This window comes from Thalassophryne amazonica, chromosome 2 (assembly GCF_902500255.1).
Source record: "Thalassophryne amazonica chromosome 2, fThaAma1.1, whole genome shotgun sequence".
NCBI lineage: Eukaryota > Metazoa > Chordata > Actinopteri > Batrachoidiformes > Batrachoididae > Thalassophryne > Thalassophryne amazonica.
This window is the reverse complement of record NC_047104.1, coordinates 3256490-3273163: the sequence shown is the minus strand read 5'-3', so window position 1 is coordinate 3273163 and position 16674 is coordinate 3256490. Positions and strand designations below refer to the sequence as shown.

At 42.5% G+C, this 16674-nt stretch overlaps 1 protein-coding gene across 2 annotated transcripts in view; it reads right to left on the bottom strand.

The window, feature by feature from the left end:
- The window catches only part of coro2ba (coronin, actin binding protein, 2Ba), an 83119-nt gene that overhangs the window by 66404 nt on the left and 41 nt on the right, over positions 1-16674 (bottom strand). The window contains exon 2 of one of the 2 annotated variants that reach the window (XM_034183026.1): positions 16493-16583. In XM_034183026.1, coding sequence (XP_034038917.1) covers positions 16493-16507 — 15 coding nt within the window. In that variant the 5' untranslated portion in view covers positions 16508-16583. Of the gene's footprint in view, positions 1-16492; positions 16637-16674 lie in introns of those variants that run through there. The other variant, XM_034183019.1, reaches the window with a different exon arrangement.

The following is a 16674-nucleotide window of genomic DNA, read 5'->3' as shown; positions in this document are numbered from 1 at the left end:
ATTGGCAAGACAGCAGCATCAAGAACCACGGCCCTTCGCTTGTTCGTCATGATTAATGAGGTGGGCAAGGCAGTGCATTCTCAGACTGCGATGACTCTTGAACTTAGATGCAAGTTGGATGACATTTTGGAGCAGATGAGCGCCTTGCAGATGAAGTTGAAGAATTCGGAGACCGGGGAATATTCTTAATTCATAATTGGGATTTGGTTTGTTCAAGTGGACTGTAAAAAGTGTTTTTCACTGCTCAAACCACAACACGGCAGGCTTATCAGCCAAAGGACAAATTGCCCGACTGTTTTCCTCCAGAGGAATGTCTTTGGCCTTGGTGAACATTTGGCTGTTTCTTATCTCAACTCACAAAGACAATAAACTGTTTCATAGGACTGAAGCATGCTCCACTCCCTCTCCCCACTCCAAACCCCCCTCGTACCCCCATCACACCCCCTACTCCGGCTTCTGCTCACATCACCCCCCTTCCCTTCTGCGGGGGCGGCGTGGTTTTAGCTGCAGCTAGTCCCCCCCCCAAGCTGATGGTGACCTTCACCCACTTGCCTCAATTCAGATAACGGACTTCTTCAAACTTAGTGCACATAAACAATGTCAACTGTGTATGTGCTGTCTTTAATTCTGATGTGTGCCATTATTACAGTAAACAAGTAATAACTGTGGACTAATTGCTGTCTGAGGTAACTGGAGTGTAAACGTAATTTCTCCACTGTGAGATCAATAAAGTATATCTCATCTCATCTCAGCAACACAAACTATAAACAGGTGTGTGGCTGGTTTGGAACCCGTGACGGGTGCAACGTCAGCGCCCCACTGAGGTAAGAGTCAGAACTTTCACACAACATTGCTGATGCAGCAGTTTGTGACGTTTTGTCTGGTAGCAGCACTGCGCCCGCTGGTCGTGCAGCTGTTTCACAACAAGAGTCAGTGTGTCAAAGCCGCGGTCGTTAACGGTTAAAGGTTAGGATTTAAAAACAAGACTTGATTGAGTTGGGAAATAAAGTGGTTAAGACAAAACATGATGTTCTTTTATTAGTCTTGTGGAGGTTTTTTTTGGAGTTGATCATAATGAAGTGTTGACACGAACTATGTATGTGGTAGTTTCTTGGAAGAGGACAGTCTCACCCATTTTCAAAAACAAATGCTCAGAAAGGCTGAACTGGATCATGTACTGGATCAGCACTGAGTGTTACGCTCTACAGGGGAAGAGAAAAATTCTGATCACTGCACCCTGATCAGGCGAGAAAAAACAAACTACAGCTCAGTACAATCCGGCTCTTGTCCCGGTCCTGCCTGGGAATGTGGTGTGGGTTAAATGTCCATGACGGTTCAAGGCGACAAACCAAGCGGCTTCTGTCTGAGTGACAAAACGAGCCGTGACTGTCAACAGAGCCACAGAGAAACTCCAAGACCACATTCCTCAGTGCAAACACAGAGAAAAGCTTTTAATGTTTAACCCACAGAACCCTGAACAGTTATCGATTGTTAAACCCTTGTCTTTGCCAGGAAGCTTTCAGCTGTGGTTTGAAGACATGTTGGCTGCTGGAGATGAATCTCATTAACCATTTGAATGTGTCCATCACTCTCTTCACTGACTGGCAGCACTTTGTCAGGTGACTTGGTGATGTACAGTGACCCAGTCTTTGTCATTTTGCATCTACACCACCACAACAGAGATGAAATGAAAGGTGTGAATGAAATGAAGTTTCTGTTTTAATTCAAGGTCAGGTCTGGGAGCCTGGACTTGTACCACAGATCTCCTCATCACCACACCATGGAACCACCCTGGGTCCCATATGGCAGAGAAATCCACCTCATGGTCATCAAGTCAAATCAAATCAAATCAATTTTATTTATATAGCGCCAAATCACAACAAACAGTTGCCCCAAGGCGCTTTATATTGTAAGGCAAAGTCATACAATAATTACAGAAAAATCCCAACGGTCAAAACGACCCCCTGTGAGCAAGCACTTGGCAACAGTGGGAAGGAAAAACTCCCTTTTAACAGGAAGAAACCTCCAGCAGAACCAGGCTCAGGGAGGGGCAGTCTTCTGCTTGGACTGGTTGGGGCTGAGGGAGAGAACTGGGAAAAAGACATGCTGTGGAGGGGAGCAGAGATCGATCACTAATGATTAAATGCAGAGTGGTGCATACAGAGCAAAAAGAGAAAGAAACACTCAGTGCATCATGGGAACCCCCCAGCAGTCTACGTCTATAGCAGCATAACTAAGGGATGGTTCAGGGTCACCTGATCCAGCCCTAACTATAAGCTTTAGCAAAAAGGAAAGTTTTAAGCCTAATCTTAAAAGTAGAGAGGGTGTCCGTCTCCCTGATCTGAATTGGGAGCTGGTTCCACAGGAGAGGAGCCTGAAAGCTGAAGGCTCTGCCTCCCATTCTACTCTTACAAACCCTAGGAACTACAAGTAAGCCTGCAGTCTGAGAGCGAAGCGCTCTATTGGGGTGATATGGTAGTCCCTGTCAGAATGCTCATCATCTTAGTATCTGCTCATTTGAGGCAAAATCATTCCAGTGTAGCCAAGGATCCCTTGAAGACAGGCAGCACCAGGATCTGAAGACTTGGACCTTCACTCTCCTGCAGAGATATCGGCTTCACCAAACACCTCATGACTCTGTAAGATCTTCCCAGGTGTCTGTCAATCTCAAAGGCCAAGGACCCCAGAGACGTGGTTGCTGCCAAGAAAAGTGCAGTATGTGTTCGCAAGTTCAACACCTTCACCACATACAGATACACGTCTGACAACTGAGTCCAGGAAGTCACTGAAAGCCTGGATCTTAGTCATAATCCAGGACCATCACGAACCCTGATAGTCCAATTCCTCACTCAGCTTCTCAAGTGCTGGAATCAAAGTATCCACTGATTCTGCTGATATCACAGCATCACCCATGAAGTCAAGCCAAAGTTTCCTCGCCAACAAAGGTGCCAAACCCTCTAGTTTCCACAGCCCGACCCAACACCCAGCCCAGAGAAGAAAGTCCAAATCCAGGTGCTCAGCAACAAAATCCAGCAATGTTGCTGTGGCTTCATCTGCCACTCTCCTTGCTTGATGTGCACATTGTGTTGAGGGGGTCACGAGCCGAGTGTCCTCTGGAACAAGTCTGATCTGAACTCCACCCGTTCTTCACTAAAACCACAGGAATCAAATCACAAATAAAACCACAACAGAGAAGAAAAGGTCACGCAGAGCCGTCGCTTCCTGAAACCCATTTAGACATAGACAACTTTATTCATCCCACCAGGGGCAATTGGTTTCAGCAGCCTGCATACCGGCACATTAACATACAACAACAACAACAAAACAGAAAAACAGAAGATTAAAAAAAAATTATATATATATATATATATATATATATATATATATATATATATATATATATATACACAACATCCATACATCCTCATACCTATACATCTACACCTCACAAAGAATTTAAAAGACGGATAACAGAAGGGATAAAAGATTTTAACAACCGATTCGTCCTGCAGACAGGTGAAACATAACGTCGACCCGAAGGCAACAGAGAAAATTCACCTGCTAGCACATGTCCGGAAGAAGACAAAATACATCTTGCCTTCCTTATCATTTGTTGTTCACAAAAACTAGCTAGGTCTCTAGTTTCCATTCCAGTAATCTTTGAACATATCCTTGAAATACTATACAACCTCTTTTTATCCTTCAGAGCCAAGCTGGGAAACCAGCAGATAAAAGAAAAACATAAAAGGCTTTCAATAAAAGACTGATAAAAGCGGCCCATGATAACAGGCCTAACAGAGAAGGAATTCAGTTTGCGCAGAAGGTACACTCTCTGTTGCCCTCGTTTCACAATATCTGCCGTATTTACATCAAATTTCAACTTCTCATCAAAGAAAGTGCCTAAGTATTTATATGCAGAGACTTTTTCCACGGCTTTACCATGAATAACAGTGTCCACAGCTGACCCTTTATTTCGTCTGAAATCAATTATTAGCTCCTTCGTTTTGGATACATTTAAATCCAAGTGATTTGCATCACACCATGAGACAAAATCAGTGAGGGCCTCCCCATGTTCTAACTCATCTCCCTGAAGGAGCGACAGCAAAGCAGTGTCATCAGAAAACTTAACCAAGTAACTGCCCTGCCTAACACTTCTGCATTCATCTGTATATAAAATAAAAAGTAAGGGGGAAAGGACACAGCCCTGTGGTGAGCCAGTGGACAAAACCACGGAGTCTGAAACACGTCCGTTTACCAAGACTCTCTGCCTCCTATTAGTCAAAAAGTCTGACAACCATACAACAATCTGGTGGGGCAATTTAAAATCATACCTCAACCTCTTAACTAAAAGGTGTGGTTGCATCAGATTAAAAGCTGAGGAGAAGTCAGCAAATAAAAGCCGAGCTTCACTGAACAGATTAGATTAGATTAAAAAAAACTGCTCTGAAACGGAAACGAAATCTTCTTCTGTGACGACAAACAGAAATGCTTCATCTGAAATGTGTGAAGAGACGTGAGATGACTGATGTAGACCTGAGTCAGGTTCTGTCAGACGCAGACAGGACGTTTTTGACAGCCAGTGACCTCATCAGACCTCAGCACTCTTCAGTCAGTCTTCTCATGTTTATCTGTCGCACTGAGGCTGAAATTAAGAAGCAACATAAAAAAATGTATTTCAGGGTTTTGGAATCATAACACTCTGAAAACTGTTGTCCATATGGGAATTTTTCTTTCCACATCTCCAGATTTAGAGTGTGTGTGCGGTAAAATGCCACGGCAGTAAATCTGTTTGTGCCGAGCCACAACTGAAGAATGTGGAGTCAGAGGGCTGTTCACCCCCAAAACCTAAGTCAGCTGCACATCGCAAATACTAAAAAAATCTCTCCCGAAATGTGAATGAAGGTCTTGCAAAACATGAATTTCTTCAAGATTTGGTGTATGTGCTTGGCTGAAGCTGCCACCTGTGGCATTATGACTGTGCACCTCTCACTTTCATTGTGCCACGGGGCGCCACACCACCCCTCGACTCGCTTGACACTTGCACGAATTTGATCCCTGCACAATCTGGCGTGCCCATGAGTAAACTCATCGTAAACTGTGCGTGGCTCTGTGCCAGTGAACAAAGAAAATTTTGAAAAACTTCTGGCACGCATTAATGTCATGAACTAGTTGTGAACATTGCACAACTTATTCAAAAACACTGTGTGTCGCAGTGTGTCACTGCGTGTCACTGTCACATGTCCAGCTCTCCACAATTTCACTGATACTTACTGGACTGGTAAGCATTGAAAGCCGAGATAGACATGTCCAAACTTGTCCTCTGACACGCCGAAACAGAGGTGTTCCTTTGTCTCGCTTCCAAAGCGAATCGGTCTTTACGCGCGAGGCCTCCGCGCAGCTTTCCATGACAAAATCTCTTGTTAAAAGTGAAATCTGCCGGAAAATGGCTGATGTCCAGCTCTTGTGATAACCAGAGAAAGAGCACACGACGGTCTCGTATCCACAGAGCCATCAGCTCAGAAATGGTCCGGTGGCTTGTGCCGTGTCGTCTCAGCTCGGAGCGCGGCGCACTGAGCGTCCTTAAAGGGGTCCTTAAAGCTGTACTAACAGACCTTATTCTCTGTAAAGCCCGTAAAATTTTCACTGAAAGCCAGATAAATTTTTCGACTAGTTTCCAGGTGCCAGTCTCTAACAGCTTCTGAAAAAATTCTGATGGGGAAAAAAAAACCCCAAATCATTCCGCCATTTCCAGACAATGAAAATCCGACGATGGGGCGTGACCACTCCTTCCACAAGGCGTGCTCACAGGTGAATGACGTCACTGACAGGCGTGGAAAAACTCACGCATGCGCGCGACGGTTCAAGCTTGTCTGATGTGAAAACATATGAATCAAATCCATATAGTTTAAAAAAAAATAAAAAGGTACGATACTTTATGGACAGACCTCGTAACTTTACATATACACAGTGGTGGGCACAAATAACCAAAAAATTAACTTCGATAACAGATAATCAGATAACTGAAAAGTTATCTTTGATAAAGATAAAATGATAAACCACCCAAAAATGTATTGGAAGTTACAGATAACCGACAACCGATAAATTCCAGTATTGTCTCTGGTACACCTGCAGCTACTAATAAACTGAATTTGAGTTTTAACACCACGATTGCTTCTGGTAGCATCAAAAGCGACAACAGACTCAAACAATGAGCCCACACTTCTGTCTTTGAACATCCTGCCCCCTGCTGGAAGCTCTTGTTTACTACATGGCTTCCAGCACAGACACAAGCCGAGAGCAGCAACAAAGCTCAGCTCTCTATCAATCACAATGCTCCGGTCAGGCGGAGGTCTTGGAAAATAAAGCAGTGCTGACTTATGGTTTTGATTTATAAATAACATTAATACTGATAGAATAACTCCATTAATGTCAATTCTGTCATTCTTACAAAGTTAAAACATATATCTTTTAATGTTGAATAATGCACTAATTCTGAGGTATTGTAACAAACACAGACAGATCGCAAAGGATTCTGGGTAAAATGTGCCTCTGCTAAACACTGATTGGTTGAGTCATTCATTATGTAAACCAACACATTAATGTGTCGTGTGTTGATGTTTACAGATAAATGTGCTTTTGTATAATATTCCATTTTTTTATTTGTAAAAACAGGCATTTTTACGGAGCCCTGGAAGTGTCATTGCAAAATGTTTTGCATGTGAAGAGAATGTGCACTCATTTTATTATATTGTGTGCAGTGTTGCCACAGTTACTTTGAAAAAGTAATCCAATTACTGATTACTGATTACTCCTTGAAAAAGTAACTTCGTTACTTTACTGATTACTCAATTGGAAAAGTAACTAAGTTAGATTACTAGTTACTTTTTTAGTTACTTTTCCCAGCTGCCCACAACAACCCTCTGCCACCTCAACATGACAATGATACCTGTTTTGCCAAAACTCACTTTATAGTCACCCTTTCTTGACTTCAATGAAAATAAATACTTGTTTTATAAAAAGTAAAATAATCTTTCTTGACCTCATATTTAACTGTTGACAGCACTGTAACAGTAAAACTTGCCATTTCTAACCTACATTGTTTATAAATGTAACTATTAAATTAATTCTAACATTTTTCTAACATTTAAATTCTCTCTAAACATTTTACTTGTCGAAATTATTATTATTTTAAGTAGTATTTGTAGTTGTAGCTAAAAAAGGCTTCAAAACTGAACCTTTAATCTAGGGGTGTTGTGGGGGGGCACATCCCTGCCCCACGCCCCCATTCCATCTGGATTCGCCCCTGCTTTGGCGTTTGAGCACAAAGAATGGATAACATTTATTTATGCAGAAAACATGACCAGATTTACAGGTAAGAAAGTTTTATTGCGTTTTCACATCATGTGGTCCTCAGAAAGAGAGTTTAGGTGCATTTGAGTGGAAAATAGTGTTAGTTGTTGACACGTCGCAGAGGATCAGCTGTTTTTTGTTGGGAAAGTGTAGTGACACGGACCCACAACAGGGGGCGTAAATGAACGGACAATGAAAGAGTCGAATATGAACACTTTACTGTTGTGAAAGAGCACAACCAAAACACAGAGGATTACAGAATTTATGCAAACAGTCAATCCACAAAGGTGACGTGTGGGCAGGCTCGAGGATAGAAGACGTCTGTCCTGAGAAGAACCGGAACCACACGATTTCCTCGGCCACCGAACCTGGAGAATACTGGAGCCGCCAAGTCCCGAGTCCCCAGGTGGCCACCGTCTCCGAATGTCGGATCTGGTACTGCTGGCGAGAACAAAGACAGTAAGATGTGGGTGCGTGCACACCCAGTAACAGCAATGGTGGGAATACCACCTCCACCTCTAATCCAGAAAACTGGCACGTGCAGTAGTAATGAGTACTTATCAACAGTTTGGCGTGGGGAGCAAAGACGTCAGCTCTCCACGTATCACAAACTCAGCCTCCAGCTGCGAGCACTCACAGAACTGACTGCAGACAATACAGAAGCAAACACTGTCTGAAAAGACAAAAACAACGGCTGAGAAAGTTACCTTCACAGGTAGATGATATCTCGGCGGTGGAGATGACGTCCGGTTTTTATGGAGTGGAATGATGAAGTGAAGATGAGTGACAGCTGTCATGAGATAATGAGTGACAGCTGTCACCCCCGGCTGTGTCCGTGGCGGCAGCGCCCTCTCGTGCCTGAAGCCCGCACTTCAGGCAGGGCGCCCTCTGGTGGTGGGCCAGCAGTACCTCCTCTTCTGGCGGCCCACACAACATTTTTAGCAGCAGATACGGAGCGGCTCGGAGAAAAAAAAGCATAAAAATGTCTTTGTAAAGCTCAGTGCAGGTGTGCTGTTGTCATCGCGCTTTAAGAGGTGCGGACGAGTTGAGCTGATGCAAAAAAACGTGGATGAAAAGCTCACAGCTCGCTTAAAGTGGGCAGTGCAGTCGAAAACCTGACCTCCTGCCCACGGATCAAGTTTAATGCTGCTATCGACCCACAACGCAAAAATAATAGTAACACACAGTGACTTGGAGAAGTAACTTTAATCTGATTACTGATTTGGAAAGATTAACGCGTTAGATTACTCGTTACTAAAAAAAGTATATATATATAAGAGCAAGAATATATTCTCTGGGTTTATAGACGTTGTTATTGTGTTTGTTTTATGTAAACGTGAGAATCACAGTCTGTCTCTCTGTTATTTTCAGTGGGAGCTGCTGTGAGCTACAATCGCTTCCTGATCATGTCGTTCTGGGGGAAAGTGAAGTTTGCTCTTTAATGTCTTCATTATTGTTCTTTACAACACTGTTGTCCTCTTTGTTCCAGACTAATATATATAATATGTCTGAAATTCAGTTTGCGTTCATTAAATTCCACGCAGATTAAACGTAACAGACACGGATTATTTGTTATAATTGTTTTAGCAAGTTTTCAGGGTATCATGCAGCAGTCTCTTATTAATGTGATGAAAAGCATAAAAAATACATTTTTATAGTATAATATTCATTTACAACTGTCATCGTGTTGATTATATTGTTTGACTCTCTGGCATGCAAGGGGTTATGGGATATGTCAATAGGGCGAATGAACACTACTGGCCAGTAGATGGCAGTAGAGACCCTGAAAACTTGCCAAAACAAAATTCCAGATAATCCGTGTCTGCTACATTTAAGATGCGTGGAATTTAATAAACGCAGACACAATAACAACGTCTATAACAACGTCAGAGAATATATTCACCAGAGTTTTAGGCACCTGAGTTTAATGCTGTTGTCCGTAGAGCCTGAACAGAGTGTTTCAAATGCATTTCTCATGTCGTGAACATACTGAGATTACCCTATCCTACCCATAATGCACTGCTGGGCACGGCATATATCCACACTAAAACCTTAAAAATTAGCGCATTACTTTAAAATGAAAACATATATCTGATATTTTCACTTTATAAAACTTCAGACATGATATTAATTTAAATAACTTGGCTGACATTAATTTGGTTAAAAGTTGACCCATAAGTAAAAAATGTATGCCTCTGGATGACTTGGGTGATATTGCCCACGTATCAGTATGGGGTTAAAAGAAATGAGGTTTTTTTGGGGGGGGGGACCAGTTCTCCTTTGCCTGCAGAGGATAGAGTGGTTTCTTCTTAAAGCAGCACTTCTCTGTTTTGCAGAGGGTAGAACTACACATCAGCTACGAAACATTTACCAGGTAGGTGCTCAACTGATATTAAGTTTTATAAATATGTAGCTGTTCAGCTTTATTTACCACGTTATCGGTCTAAAAATTATTGGACAAAAATTTATCGCAACATAATTAGTCCAATAATGGTTTTTAAAGTTATCTAAAAAGATAATCCGATAATGAAAACATTATCTTCGATAATTATCGGTTATCGGATTATCGGAACTGTGCCCACCACTGCATATACATCATCTAACTCATAAGAAGGGATGAATATACATCTGTTTTATTGATCCATTACAATATATATATATTATAAATAATTACCATTGAGATGAGATTCCGAATGCGTTCTCCAATGCATGACAAGCACGAGACAACCTGCAGCTGTAGATCATTTCTCTGTGATTCTGGGAGTGATGAGAGATGGTTTCATCAGCCAAGTTCAGAGAGCAAATACGTCATCAGCTACAGAATGATTATTTACAGTGTGGAATCCAGCAGGACAAAACGGGATGCACTGGCACGACGAACTGTGCAGCTGTGCAGGTGAACAATCCAACGCTTGGTGAATTCTACTTGAAGATGATAGAAAGAGTCGACATCAAAGGATCAAAAAGTGACGTTTGGCCGCCACAAGCCAGTTCTCCCTGTGGTCATTTTCTGACACCTCCTGCTTAAAACCCAGAGAGTGAGAAGCCTGCTGAGGCCCCGCTGTCACCGTCTGAATTCATCCTGAAAATCAAGATCAAGCCAGCTTTTGTCTTTCTGCTCCACAGGAGGATTCTGTCGTCCCCAGGTTCGCCTGAGGACACCTGTGTTTGACAGGTGGACGGCCCCAGTCAGACATCCCACCTGTCACTGTCCCCGGAGCGGTCACGCCCAGTGGGGCCGGGCGCTTGACACCAGAAGCAAGAGCCTGCTCGGGACTTGCCTCCCTGCCTCCGCGGCTGTGACCCCCCACCCAGGGTTTGCAATCAAGATTTCCTGAAAAAAGGAATAAAAGTTTTGGGATGGATCCCAACCAGCAACAATTGGACCATTTTACATCTCTGCTGTACAAATTGTAGGAATGTAAAAGAACAGCTTTTATATGTTACGGTGCATTTCAGTTGTTCGGGAAATGCTGCAACTATTAATGAGAAGTGAAGGTTTATTGTTGGAGAGTTTGACAGATAGAGGACTGGTTGACCTCAGGCTTTTGGAAAGGTCAGTTCCTTCAAAGGGCGGCCCCGCGGTGGCCATTATGGCTCAGTGTTCAGCTAATGGACTGAGAGCAGAGCTGGAACGGACAGAAAGGTAACTCAGAGCAACGATCAAGGCTGAAGATGTCCTCTGTTGTCCTCCGTCTTGTTGGAAGACACTGCAGACTGAACACTGAGCACTTTACTGTAAATCACAGGTCTCAAACCCACAACTGTACGCTTGGGCCAATCATGATATTTTTTGCCATACTGTCCAAAATACCTAAGCCTCGCTCCTTTTCAGGATTATCACTGTGACATATCCATGAACGCTTCAGTTTGTACCGGCGGGGGAAGCTTGGCCACACGGTGGGACCTTATAATTTGGAGACTTAATGTTTTCAAGTGATCGTGCTCACTGGAGGAGACGGACTCATTCATATCTATTCACTCACTATATTTACAGGGAACACAGAAGACTTTCCATATCTCCAAGCATTACTATGTAGCCTAGCTCAGACGACACACCGGCTTACCATACCAGTTAGCTTGACTGACTAGCTCAGATTACACCTTGCTGGGATCATCTGCAAGCAAAAGTAATTTGTTGATGATAAAACTGTGTTTATCAAAGTTAGTGTCAAACTTGTAGAAACCTTCAGTCTCTGGGTCCTTTGTCTTTGAGACCATCAAGAGACACTTCAGAAGCTCTTATGGAGTCATCAGGTTCCTGGACAGAGGCAACACCTTTACAGCACAGTGATGGTCCAAGTCTTCAGTGTCCAAGTGCTTCCTGTCTTACTGTATCATTTTGAGACTTGGTAACAAACCAGTGACACCTGGAAGTCTCTTCGAAAGAAGAGGTATATATACGAGGGCTGTCAATAAAGTTACGGTCCTTTTTATTTTTTCCAAAAACTATATGGATTTCATTCATATGTTTTTACGTCAGACATGCTTGAACCCTCGTGCGCATGCGTGAGTTTTTCCACGCCTGTCGGTGACGTCATTCGCCTGTGAGCACTCCTTGTGGGAGGAGTCGTCCAGCCCCTCATCGGAATTCCTTTGTCCTAGAAGTTGCTGAGAGACTGGCGCGTTGTTTGATCAAAATTTTTTCTAAACCTGTGAGACACATCGAAGTGGACACGGTTCGAAAAATTAAGCTGGTTTTCAGTGAAAATTTTAACGGCTGATGAGAGATTTTGAGGTGATTCTGTCGCTTTAAGGACTTTTCACGGTGCGAGACGTCGCGCAGCGCTCTCAGGCGGCGTCATCAGCCTGTTCAAGCTGAAAACCTCCACATTTCAGGCTCTATTGATCTAGGACGTCGTGAGAGAACAGAGAAGTTTCAGAAGAAGTCGGTTTCAGCATTTTATCCGGATATTCCACTGTTAAAGGAGATTTTTTTAATGAAAGACGTGCGGACGGGTCCGCGCGTCGGGACACAGCCGCCGCGACACTCCGCCACAGGAAAAACACCTCTGTTGAAAGCCTTAAGGACAAGTTGGAACATGTCCTGCCTGTTAAACAATTTCTCATATACTCACTCCACTGAAAGCCATCAAAAGCCGCCTGGATTTTACAAATGGTTATCAACACGGAGGTGTTTTTCCTGTGCCGCCGCACCGCATCGGCTGCGTCCCGACGCGCGGATCCGTCCGCACGTCTTTCATTAAAAAAATCTCCTTTAACAGTGGAATATCCGGATAAAATGCTGAAACCGACTTCTTCTGAAACTTCTCTGTTCTCTCACGACGTCCTGGATCAATAGAGCCTGAAATGTGGAGGTTTTCAGCTTGAACAGGCTGATGATGCTGCCTGAGAGCGCTGAGCGACGTCTCGCACCGTGAAAAGTCCTTAAAGCGACAGAATCATCTCAAAATCTCTCATCAGCTGTTAAAATTTTCACTGAAAACCAGCTTAATTTTTCGAACCGTGTCCACTTCGATGTGTCTCACAGGTTTAGAAAAAATTTTGATCAAACAACGCGCCAGTCTCTCAGCAACTTCTCAGACAAAGGAATTCCGACGAGGGGCTGGACGACTCCTCCCACAAGGAGTGCTCACAGGCGAATGACGTCACCGACAGGCGTGGAAAAACTCACGCATGCGCACGAGGGTTCAAGCATGTCTGACGTAAAAACATATGAATGAAATCCATATAGTTTTTGAAAAAAATAAAAAGGACCGTTACTTTATTGACAGCCCTCGTATATATATATATATATATATATATATTTTTTTTTTTTTTTTTTTTTTTTTTTTTTTTTTTTGCAGTCTGGGCGGTGGTTTGGTCTCAGGTGGCTTCATATTGGGTCAGTAATCAGTCCACCATCAGTGGAATTTCTTACCAAGGCTAACTGCTAATTAGTGCTAACATACAAATTAAATAATCCCAACATTTTACTCAGTGGAAATACTGGAGCACAGACAAACAACACAGCAAGTCAAGTCATATTATCTCAGATAATAAAATAATAAATAAGAATAATGAACAGCTCAGAAAGGACAGAGATATTAGCAGCATATCCTAGTGGGACCCTGAGCTGTCGTGGCTGCAGGTCAGGACACCACGCCCCTAATTATTGTACCCTTATGCCTTAAAATAGTTTAAACTGATGATGCATGAAAAAAAATCGAACACTATCATGCATAAGGAAGCTAGCTATAGAGAACAAAACCTTAAAACCTTTTGTTTTTGTTTTTTGGTAACAGGCTGCAAACATACTTATTTCTGCTATAAATCTGGATATTTTCACAGGAAGGTCTGTGGACATTGGCTCACTTTTGGAGCCAGCTTCAAGTGGTCACTTAAGGAACTGCTGGTTTTCACATTTCTGCGGTGGCTTCATTTTCCACCACTGGAAGTTGCCACTTGGGATGGGTTGGCAGTGTGCATGGGCGGTTGCCATCCAGGACTCAAGGACACCTGTGAATGCTCCCTGAGTGTTGGACTGCTGCTGAGTCCTTGAATTTACAAAGTAACTGAGTGATGTAGCTGTTACTTGATCTGTTTGTGGATGATGCTGAGCTCCACCCGACAGCTGCCACAGTTGCTGCAGGACGTCGCGACTTCTGCAAGATTTCGGCCCCGCCCATTTGATGGACTGCATGGATAAAAATGTCTGCTGTGTGCCCGGACTGCCAGCGAGCTCTGATAGAGCACGGCGGTGTGTGTGTGTGTGTGTGCACTTTGTGGCTGTTCAGCTCCGTCAGCACAGACGCTCGTCCTGTGTCTGTCCCAAGGTGACTTCTGAGCTGTTGGCAGGCAGAGACGACTCTCTGCTTCCACCATCAGCACCTCTCTGCCTTCCCGCCGCGCCTCAGCAGCGTCACGCCACACTGTCTCAGTTTTTACAGGAGCTTTCACTGCTTCCACGTCCTTTCCATAATTGCACAAATGCATTAAAATTCTCATGATGCCTTCAGCTGGATTTGGTGACCCTGGATGATGGAAAGGTCAGGTGCCCCTGAGCTGGCACCTCGGAGTGGAGAAGCACCGATGCAGCAGCACTGACTTACTGACTTCCCACACAGTCACACAACCGTCTGTGGACTTGAGTCCAAAACGCAGCAAAAACAGCACCGTGCATGAGGCGCGCAGGCGCAAGGAAAGAGGCCACGGCTGTGTGTCGGCAGTAGGTCGTCTATTTTAGTCAGAGTTAATTCTCTCCACAGGTGAACTCGTTTCCTCTCAGTGTGTTCACCGTTTAAGAGGATTCAGTCTGCGGCCGTCACTGCACATCAACGGCGCGGCTGCACAGTAAACTCACACGGTCGCCGCAAACTCTACGTCTGACGTCTCAGAAAAGTGGGCGGGGCCAGACGTTGGTTGACACGCTTGGGCCTGCTGTGACGGCGGCACGTGGAGCTGATCGTCACACACAAACATCAAACCTCGCACATTTTAAATGATTTCATAATCTGCTTGTGGTTTTCGAGCCGGATCCGCGCTAACTCGCCACACAAGCAGACGAGGCTACTAACCGTGTTAACTAGTTGTCTCACTAGCAAATTACTAATAATTAAGTGAAAAGAATTTATTAGCACTATCAAATTAACTACAAACTACTTTGCTTTGTTGCTGGAAGACTTAACACTCAGTTCATGGCAGATTTTTCTCCCATCATGCCTTGTGCTCTGACATTGGAAGTGTAAAATGCTAAATCAGAACATGGCGGAAATGATGGAACAGCATGTGATTCAACAATCGCACAATCACATTTATATCAATGCAGAAACAACAACAAACTGGTTGTGTGAATATATATGTGGTGATTATAGCTCTTTATGATGTCATAAGGCCTTTTTAAGTGTCATAAACATGACAAACAGCCTGCCCTTGGTGTCCTTAAAAAGCCAGTAAAAACAAAGCCATCAGTATTTAGGAGATCACGCATGAGATCAAGCATGAAAAAATAACACATCTTATTTAAGCCAGTTTAGAACATATTTCAAATGGTTTAAAAGCAGTTTACTACAGTCCAAACCAGGACATTCAGCCAGTGAAACCAGTTTGTATTGTTTGAACCTGCTTCTTTTAAATGGCTAATGTACTGTTTAAAATACATTAAAAGAATTTCAAACAACTGTGTTTTTCATCCAAAACAGTTTTAAAACAGTTAAAATTAGATTTTCTCAATCCCAGTAAATTATAGACTAAACAGATGATGTAAAAATTTCCACTCCAGCAAAATTAAAACAAAATAAAATTAATTAGGTAACATTTATGGTGACTTAAAAGTACATTGAACCAGAGAAATATGAAGAACAATTAAAGCCATTTCAAACTACATCTTTGCAACCAGATGAAAGGCAATTTAAATTTTTTTTAAGTAATTTCAAAGATTACGTCTGATTTAAGTCATTTTAATACATGTTGGCTATTTAAAACACGTTAAAAAAGTATTGTGTAAAACAATTTAAAAGCATTTAAAGTCAGATTATTGTTAATGCAGTGAAATTAAATATAATTTAAAACATTCAGCAAAAATGACTTATGGGTTAAATGCATTTAAAACATTGTGTATAAGGATTTAAAATGATTTAAAATTGAATTACCCTCAATGCTATGAAATTAAAGATAATGTGAGACATGAAACAAAGAGGTATGGATTAAACCACTTTAAAATGCATTGAAAGCTATTTAAAACACTTTGTCTTTAATCTGTCTGCATTAGATCTGGTTCTAAATGTTTTTTTTAAACAGTTTTACACAATACTCACTTTCAATTTAAGACATTTGACATCACATTTAAAATATAATGTATGTTTTAAACTAGATGAAACATGTTTGAAGTAATTTTAAAAACACTTTAAAAAAGAGTATTGTTTAAAATGGTTTAAACACATTTTAAGACTAAAGTAGCCAGTTTAAAGATATTTTAAGACAATTAACAGTCATTTAAAATAAAAGCACAAACAAAAATATGATGTTTAAAACAGTGGAAACAAAAACAGTTTACATCAAAATTAAACAGAAAAGAAGCAAATCAGCACATTCTGGGGTCAAAACTTTTTCTTTTTTGGTCTTTATGACGTAAAACCCAAAGAACTTCATAAATTAAGGGATTAATCGGCAGTGATGATGATGATCAATAAGACTATCTTACCTTTGTGACAGTCATGCAGGAGGAGGAGGCGCTGAGGAGGTTACGGGCCCGAGTCCGACAGCAGGAGTAAAGTGATGGTGGTGAGGAGGAGTAGCAGGAGGAGGAGGAGGAGTAGCAGGAGGAGGAGCAGCAGGAGGAGGAGGAGGAGTAGCAGGAGGAGCAGCAGGAGGAGGAGCAGCAGG